General features: G+C 36.3%; 1 protein-coding gene across 4 annotated transcripts; it reads left to right on the top strand.

Moving 5' to 3' along the window:
• The first annotated feature begins 378 nt into the window (after positions 1–378).
• LOC127153182 (NACHT, LRR and PYD domains-containing protein 3) lies at positions 379–8,095 on the top strand. Of its 4 annotated transcripts, none has more exons than XM_051094138.1 (9): positions 379–576; positions 2,374–2,447; positions 2,836–3,017; positions 3,104–3,140; positions 3,242–5,021; positions 5,107–5,448; positions 6,753–6,902; positions 7,056–7,102; positions 7,460–8,095. In XM_051094138.1, the coding sequence occupies exons 2-9, from the start codon at positions 2,420–2,422 to the stop codon at positions 8,005–8,007; spliced, it is 3,114 nt and encodes a 1,037-aa protein (XP_050950095.1). In that variant the 5' UTR covers positions 379–576; positions 2,374–2,419; the 3' UTR covers positions 8,008–8,095. The 4 variants fall into 4 exon arrangements, with proteins under 4 accessions (XP_050950095.1, XP_050950097.1, XP_050950096.1 ...); XM_051094140.1 differs by having other exon boundaries at positions 2,374–2,596; XM_051094139.1 differs by lacking the exon at positions 379–576 and adding an exon at positions 1,790–1,972.
• Positions 8,096–9,414: the final 1,319 nt, after the last annotated feature.

The following is a 9,414-nucleotide window of genomic DNA, read 5'->3' as shown; positions in this document are numbered from 1 at the left end:
CATACATACATACATACATACATACATAACCAACTTTATTATGTCACCATACATTTAGGCAAAGAGATCAAACAGCACTCTTTTAAAGACTCTTAAGGTAAAAATAAATAAATAATGTCAAAATGTCATTTACTTATCTGATACATTCGGTGAATCAATAGCAGTAGATTCAATAAATCAAACACAACACAATTTAATAGGTTACATTAATGTCCACAGGTTACAATATAGGTTTCGTTCGACGATAATTTAAACGTGTCCAAGTTTAAGTGACACGGGAGCATACACTATTTTTAATATCAGTCCATTAGATAGGCAGATCGGACATGATGCAACAGGCTGTTATACCACGGAAGAAGTCTTTGAAGGCGGGGACCATTTGAAAAGCCTTTCATCTTCCCTCTCAACGCATCATACAAAATATCCACGTAACGCACACTTTCGTTTTTATAGTTACAGAAATATAAACACAAATAAATGTTCAATGATGCAGCGCAACACAATCGACATGAAAAATTGCTGAGAAGAAGAGACTTTTATAATAGAAGAAACCGATCAAGCGCCAGAATCAAACAGGTAGGATATTTCCGTTTCAGACTGTTAAGAAATGCGTATTTAAAACGTATGAGATAAAATATTATGCAGTTATGGCATCCGGTTATAGTGATGGGAGAATCGTGTCCATTTGTAAAATCGTCGAAAAGCCCAGTATGTTGTGTTTGATCAACGAGCATGTTACCAAACATTTGATTATGCTGATTTCAAACGGCTGAAAACATTTTTGCTGCTTAATATTTTTGCGATGTACCATTCAAATATTTGGGGTAAGTGAGAATGAATACTTGTATTCAGCTAGAATGCATTTAATTAATAACATTTGAAAGTAAGTGCATTAAATAATCCAGAAAAAGTATGAGAGATTCCATAAAATATTTTAGTCAAACCAATAATTAAAAAAAAAAGAAAAGAAAAAAAAAGAAAAAGAAAAAGAAAAAAAAAAAAAAAAAAAAAAAAATGGGACCAAAGATTATTCAGCCATTTTGACCTGATCATGCTTTTCTTAAACGTTTATTTAATTGCTAATGCGACCCTTTTGCACCACAGACTGAACAAAATTAAACATTGCTTGGTAATTGGTAGACCTAAATGATCTTAAATTTAACAGCTGACAACTATTCAACCTAATTCGCTACATACCTTTCTATCAAAGCTATCTGACATTGTCAAAATTTGTTCTGACACAGTTTAACTCTTGAGTTCTTGACATATGTTATTACCAATTTCTAAACTATAGCAAATAAATTGTGAGAATGTGAGAAATGTTGAAGGTGTCAGAATAAATTTTGACAGTATATCTGTATTTTTGAGAGGGCCGGAGTGGGACTCATTTTCAGCCCTGGAGTTTCATGCCGTAGTAGACTGTCCCGCATTAGTTAACGACTACATTAAAATTATGTTATTAAAACCTCAGTATATAAGTCTGCAATAGTGCACTGTTATCTACAGCCTTGCAATTAATTTGATTTTTTCCAGAGCTTTTTTTAATTATTATTATTATGGCATTTTCAGCGCCGCCTTTGCACTTTCTGTTATTCATTTTTTTATTATCTTTTTTTGCTTGCGTATCTCCAACATAATTTATTTTATTTTATTTTATTTTATTTTATTTATTTTTGTTTATTTTGTATTATTTGTATTTATTATTTATTTATTTATTTTGAGCAAACGTGCCGCTGTCGGGGGAGTCAAAAAATAATTAGGTCATCTTTAACCTGCAGGCTCCGAGGGCTGCGAGAAAATAAGAAATAAAAAGAGTGAGGCTGCTCTCAGTGCAGGCAGCCTAGGGACAGCATCCATATTTCAACCCAGTGGCATGACAACACCGGCCCTCGCGGGCAGAAAAAAAAACAGACCGGCCTACCGATTTTCCAGTCCGGCCTGTTTTATATAAAATAGGCTAAATGCAGCGTTGGTGAGCATAAAAGACTTATTTTTCCTTGTGTAACCCTTCTGGTTGTATTTCCACAGTGATCTCACGGATTTATGAATGAACCGCTCGTTTTAAAATCTGGTCTACTAACATTTGTTAAGACATTTGCTTTAAACATTAGCTAACAATGCACACGATAACTTTCCTTAACTCTACAATACATAAATCCACTTAGACAGCAACGCCGTATAAACGCATAGAGCTACCACACAAAGTGAATTTCGAAGACAATATTCCAATATTCTATGAATATTCTATGAAAAAAATATTCTATGGTGGTGACAAGCTTGTTTTTCTGAAGAATAAGGTCATTATATTTGCTTTCAAATGTTAACATTAATTATAAAACATGAAAATGAATCATAAACTGTTTATCCTAACAGAGCTGAACAACTGGGAGGTTGGAAGACCCTCTGAAAGAGAACGAATATGGAATTAAGAAGCAGACGGATCAAAAGTATGAAAATATTTTTCATTTATTTTGGTATTAGAAAATGCTCAATCTTTAATCCACCATTTTCTTCAACACGGAGGTGGTGAGACTTCTGGTCTGGTCCCATTTCACAATGGGGAAATAACAAGAAGAATAACAACATGCAGTAAACGGTAAAACTGTTTGCACTACAGACCAGTGTGCTCATATTTAAGATAATACAGTAAAATAATATGGTAGCAGCAAAATTAGCTGTTTTGTACAGCTAAAAGTCACTGGACACAGATGAGACTGGACACCAGACCCATTAATTTTACAAATTGGCTGCACCCACTCTTATGAAAAGAAAAAGGTGGATAGGCTTCACTGCAATATTTGCACTGTTTTGGTTATGTATTTATTTTTGAAACAGATGGTAACAGCATTGAAACACAGTTTGAAAAAATGACACTTCAACAGCATAATGACATTCCACAACATATTAATAAATATCATGAGGACTTAAGAATCGACCAGAAGAATGGTGGCACAATAGTTGCTCCAAACATACTAGGAGCCAAAATAGCTGGTGATGTTACAGTGAACGTGCATGTGGTGAGTTTCTAATCATTAAAATACTGTAATATTGTTTAGAAAAGAATTATATATACTGTTTATATTAATACGTGTGTTTTTTTCAGCCACAGGTATCTCACTCTACCTCAATAAACAACAATGGTAAGACCCAGAAGAGACATGTCAAAACTCTTGCTTAATAAATCTGTTCATTCATTAGTGCAATACTTCTATTAATCACATGACTTTGTCCTGATTTTTAGAAATTCTTCAGAGCGTAAAGAATAAGATGAAAGCAAGGATGATGAAGGAGTCTGAGAGGATTTTGGAGGGAAGTGCACAACAGTCAGTCTCTCTAAATAAGATCTACACACAATTGTTCATCATTGATGATTCGAACCCCGGTGATAAAGAACATGAGATCTGGCAGATTGAGACAACAAATGATTTAAACACATCAGGGCAGACAGTCATAACCTACAATGAAATTCTTAATCCACCCCTGGATGAAATTAGAACCATGAAGGTTGTTTTAACAAAAGGAATTGCCGGAATCGGGAAAACGGTCACCGTGCAGAAGTTTGTCCACGACTGGGCAAGCGGAAAAGCCAATCAGGATCTAGAGCTTGTTTTTCTCCTCCCATTCCGAGAGCTGAACTTGCTTGAGGAAGACAACCAGAGTCTTTTTGACCTGCTTTGTGCCTTTTACCCAGAGTTCAATGAGGCGAGGCCGATCTCTGAAAGGATCTGTGATAGAAAAGTTCTGTTCATCTTAGATGGTCTGGATGAATACAAAAATAAATTAAGCTTTCAAACCAGCATTTTGTCAGATGTTACTAAAAAGGCCACACTGAATATCCTCCTAGCAAACCTTTTAAGAGGAAAACTGCTTCCATCCGCACACGTGTGGATCACCAGCCGGCCCGTGGCAGCTGAACAGCTTCCATCTGAGATCTTCAGACAGGGATATGTCACACAGATCAGAGGATTCATAGATGAACAAAAGGAGGAGTACTTCACAAGGCAGTTTGAGGATCCAGATCTAACCCAAAAAGTCACCTGTCACCTGAAGTCTCACAAGAGCCTGTGGATATTGTGCCACATACCTCTGTTTTGTTGGATTTCATCGGTTGTTCTGAAAACCATCATTAAAAGTCAAAATAGAGACAGTGACATGCCCTCAGATCAGACAGAAATGTATATCCACTATCTGCTAATTCAGACTGGGTTAAGCCACAACAAATATCAAAAGAGAAATGTGTCACCAGAAGATGCTCTCATACAGCACAAAGAACTGATTAAGAAACTGGCAGCGTTGGCATACTGGAAGCTGAAGGAGCAGAATGCCATCTTCAGTAACGAAGACTTGAGGAAATATTATATAACTCCTGATGAAGCTCTTCGATATCCTGGCATCATTATCTGTGTCTCTGAGTGCAAGTTTGGATATAACAGAACTAAACTTTTCAGCTTTGTCCATCTCAGTGTCCAGGAATTCTTTGCAGCCTTGTTTGCATTTCATGAATTTCTATCAGGAAATCAAGACTCCCTGGGACTGACTAAAGCAAAAAGGGAGCAAAATTCGAATTTGTCGGATTTTCTCAAAAACGTGATTGATGTGGCAGTGGAAAGCACAAATGAACACTTGGATCTTTTTATCAGTTTTCTCTTCGGAATTTCTTGTGATTCCAGCAGACGTATACTCGAAGGACTCCTGCCTAGATTGCAAGACAGTAGTTCAGAAGATCACAAAAAAGTGACTAAGCATATTAAGTTGCTGAGGAGGAAAGATCTGTCCCCTGAGAGATGCTTTAGTCTTGTTCGTTGCATCGTGGAGCTCAAGGACAGATCTCTTTTGCAGATGCCAGATCTTGAACACTCACAGACCAAAAAGCCCCTCACACTGTTCCAGTGCACGCTTCTGGCTTTCCGGTTTGTGATGTCGGATACAGACCATGATGAGTTTGTCCTCAGGAAATTCAACATCACTTTGGAAGGATTTCAGAGATTCTCTCCAGCCATCACATGCTTCAGAAAGGCCATGTAAGTATTACAAAAACATTTGTAAACATCTTCATAGTGTATCTTCTAACAGAGTTCACATGCAAAATTGTAACAATATTGACAGGCTCAAAGGAAGCGGCTTTACAAAGAAACACTGTGATATCCTGGTGCCTTTCTTGACCTCACCAAACTCTCGCCTGATTCATCTTGATCTGAGCCACAACAGTCTTGGACTGTCTGCACTAAAGAAACTTTCTAGAGCATTCTGTGATCGCAAATGCCAGATTCAGATGCTGAACCTCAGCCACAACGACCTCCACAGTCAGGACATGGATCTCATCAAAGATGTGCTTTCAAATGTGAATCTGAAAATCCTGGATCTCAGTGACAATAATCTAGAAGATGAAGGAGTGAAAATCCTCTCAGCTGGGCTGCGGAGTGCTAAGTGTCATCTTGAAGTTCTGAAGTAAGTAAAAGTAACTACAAACATCAAGCTGCATAAAAAGTTCACTTCCAGAACAAAAATTTACAGATAATTTACTTACCCCCCTGTCATTCAAGATGCTCATGTCTTTCTTTCTTCAGTCGTAAAGAAATTATGTTTCTTGAGGAAATAATTTCAGGTTTTCTCTCCATATAGTGGAAGTCAATGGTAAAACCATTGAGTAAATGATCTGTAAACTACTTTAAATAAACAGTTAAATAGATGTTGTAAGGGTAATTGACGCTTGGTCAGGAGACTCTGGTGTCACTTTTTATTTGGCAATAATATTGATAATATTGCATATATGTTGGAGTGTGTTTTTTCAGTGTAAACAGTCACAACGATTTCATTTACGATTACTGCTTACTATTATACATTACTCATTTAAAAGCAGCTCCTGCCACACACAAATGCATATTGCTTTAAAATTGTTTTAAATTTTAATAAAATACAAGATTACATTATTCAACTCAGAAGAGTATGTATTGAATATCTCTGTTGTTCTCTGGTTTGTTAAAGAGTCAGAATGACAGTTCTTGCATGAACGTTATAGGCCTATTATGTATCCTAGTCAGTGCATTATCCTTTCCTTTTTGTATCAGTGTTTAAAATAATAATTTTAAAATGAATTAATTAATTATTCAAACAAACTTACTGGGTGACCAGGGTAGGCTATGACAGCTGTCATATCATACCCTGTCACACCCAGCTGATTCAAAGCATAGAATGTCTACACAGAAGAAAGCCCTGTCTAGGCTCTGCCCCGGTCAACTGCGTCAAGCCATCCATTAGTCTGGTTGTTTGATGATAAAATTATTAAATGTACTTGCAATAAATGTGTTAAGAATCAATACAGCTGCAGCAGAGGACTATTATGAGGAAGAACTGATGACGGCACAGTTTGATCCTCGGCTGTGTATTCTTTTTTAACAAATGAACGAAAAACAAAATAATAATCAGAATTTTTTTTTTTCATAAAAGGAACTGTTTTCTAATTTTTCTCCTAATATGAAATCAAAAAACGACTGAAACGAATGATACACAGATTTAAAATCATTTGCTAAATATCACAGCCTCGTGTTCATTTCTTTTGGAAACTACAGTGATATGTATATATTGATAGGTATTCGTGTCTCGCAAAAACGTTCCTACAGGTACGTTTTGGTCATGAGGTCAGGTATAGCAAAAGACAGTAATCTGGGAGGAGTTCCTATCTAGTGGCCGTCTTGGGTACACCAACTGATGCTGTGACACTAAATACGTAATTATCTGATTTTGCTTTATAGACTTTCAGGCTGTCAAATTAAAGAAGGAGTTTTGAAGTTGCTGTCATCTTTGAAAGGCAGTCTGAGAGAGCTGGACCTGCAGTATAATGACCTTGGAAGCATCACGGAAAAGAAAGTTCATCAACTGACGGTTAAGCTGCCCTCACTGAGGTACTGTAGCTGTTATCTGATATTTGTTCATGTGGAAGGTGAATGAACATCCACTGGATCCCATGAAAATGTGCTTCAATAAATGTGCAGTGGTGTGATACTAGTCTTAACATAAGCCATACTAACCCTAACTCTAAATCTAACTCTATCTAGAATTTACACCGGAGGAGTCTGCAGTCACCAACCAGGACTGTACAAATGTGAGTTTAAATGGGTCAACATTAAGATTTTTGTAGGTTAAAATGTAGATGAATGTGTATTTGGCGATGCTATAACTGCTTCACCATTTTAACACCTTTTTCCATTTTATTTTCAAAGCTCTTGCGGTGTGACATAAATTTATTAAAGTGCAAAAACTGTGTTTTTTTTAAATTATAAGAGTTCATAAAAACCTCCCCTATTAAAATAATAAAAGAATGACCAAAATGCTGTTTATAATGGAATATGGCATGTGACTTCCCTATATTATTTTACGTCATATACACACAATATGCTGCTAATACAAATTGTAGATATCTAAGATGGCATTTTCTAAAAAAATCTTACTTTGTTTTCAGATGCTGTCACGCTCACATTTGACCCTCGGACGGCAAACGAATACCTCCATCTGAACGAGAACAACACAGTAGCTGTTTGTAAGATGGAAAAACAACATCGTCCTGCTAATGGCGAAAGATTTGACAAGTGCAACCAGGTCCTGTGCTGCGAGCCGCTGACAGGACGTTGCTTCTTTATGGCGGATGTGATCGGGACAGGTGTGCACATAGGTGTGGCCTGTAAGGGAATCAAGAGGAAGGGTGCGAATGACTCCGTACGTCTGGGACGCAATAAGATGTCATGGTGTTTATGCTGCTCTAAAAATTTAAGTGTGGCTCATGACACAAAAACTGAATCACTAACTAAACCACTTCAAACAGAGTCCACCAGAAAAATTGGTGTGTTCCTGGACCGTGAAGCTGGTTCTGTTTTCTTCTATAGGATGAGCCCAGAGCCTGAACTCTTGTACATGTTTGATGCAGAATTCCCTCAGGACCAGGAACTTTATGCTGCGTTCAGTATTCAGGAACCAGACAGCTCAGTCCGTTTAAGGAAAGCATCATTATAACTATACATAGTTACCGTTACAGTTACTGATTGTGCTCCAGACATGAATGATGCCTCAAATTAGGAGAGGTTTGCTATTACTATTGAAAGCAACCAGCTAGTAAAACCACCTTGAAGCACCAGCAAGTTGTGAAGCATGACCAACATTCATGACCAAAATTCAAGTTGTGAAGCATGACCTTCATCATCAACATTGTGTACTTGATAAACACTAAACCTCAGATTCGTCCGAACTCTAACTAGCAGAGCTATGTCATTCTTAAGTTTTGTATATCTCAGTGTAACTGGATTCATTTAACCAAAAATAAAGCTGTATTCATTTGATCTGATGCCATTTTAATGTACTGGACTGATTATTTAAATCTGCCATCCCAAACGTATAAGACTTAATTTCTTCTGTGTAACAATAAAATAAGATACTTTGAGAAATGTTTTTCCCCCATACAGTTAATAAGGAAGGTAATCAGGTTCAATGTTTTTAGCTCCCAACGTATCTTTTATGTTGCCTAGAATAAATAAAAAAAATATATATATACAGGTTTTCAATGACCTTGGGAGTACAATAGTCAACATTTGAAGTAAATTAAGACATTTTATCAAAGTTGTCCTAACCAAAACTATACCCATTCTTGCCTTAGGACAACTTTGATGACATTTTTTGATCCACTTCAAATGCTGACTACTGTAGATTATAAAAAATATTGAGTGAACTATCCCTTTAAGACTGCAATATGTTGCATATGTGTTGCATAGAAAGCCAGTATGAGTACCAAATTCAGTTCATTCATGTCTTCTTAGGCTTAAACAGTTTAAAATCACTTGAAAGTCTAAACTGGCTAAATTAAAATATAAATATTCAAATGTGCTATTATATAATTGAATGTAATTAAAATATTACAGAAATGTGATATTTAAAATGACAAAATATCCCTCACAAAATGTGATGGCATGACCTTAAATTCAACCCTCACAGAAAACTGCATTTTTATGTTTTTCAAAAAACATAATTCTCTTCTCTACTCTGCTGATATCTAAAATGTTGTAAATGAAGTTAAAATGCTGCTCCCTAAAGCACACAGAGTGTAACTGTACCTTAATAACAGCAATGTGTGTATGAAATTCAGATCATTTCTAAAAGGTGTCCATTGCAAAATCAGTCAAGTTTTAAAGGGGAAAAATACCATTTAAAAATAGATGTACAATTTACATTTGTTGCTGTGAAATGAAAGTTTGCAAATACTGAGGTGATTAATGAGCCTGCTAGCATCAAGTATAACTTCAAACCTTTAAAACCAGTACACTACATGCTCAGGTTCATTCATTCCCACATTCTTATTTTGAATCCTGACATTTGCTGGTCATATAGATGCTCTCATTTAGTGTTTCCACCTGACATTTCAACAGTCCT

This window comes from Labeo rohita, chromosome 22 (assembly GCF_022985175.1).
Source record: "Labeo rohita strain BAU-BD-2019 chromosome 22, IGBB_LRoh.1.0, whole genome shotgun sequence".
NCBI lineage: Eukaryota > Metazoa > Chordata > Actinopteri > Cypriniformes > Cyprinidae > Labeo > Labeo rohita.
Note: the sequence above shows the minus strand (reverse complement) of the source record. Positions and strands in the feature narration are given on the sequence as shown.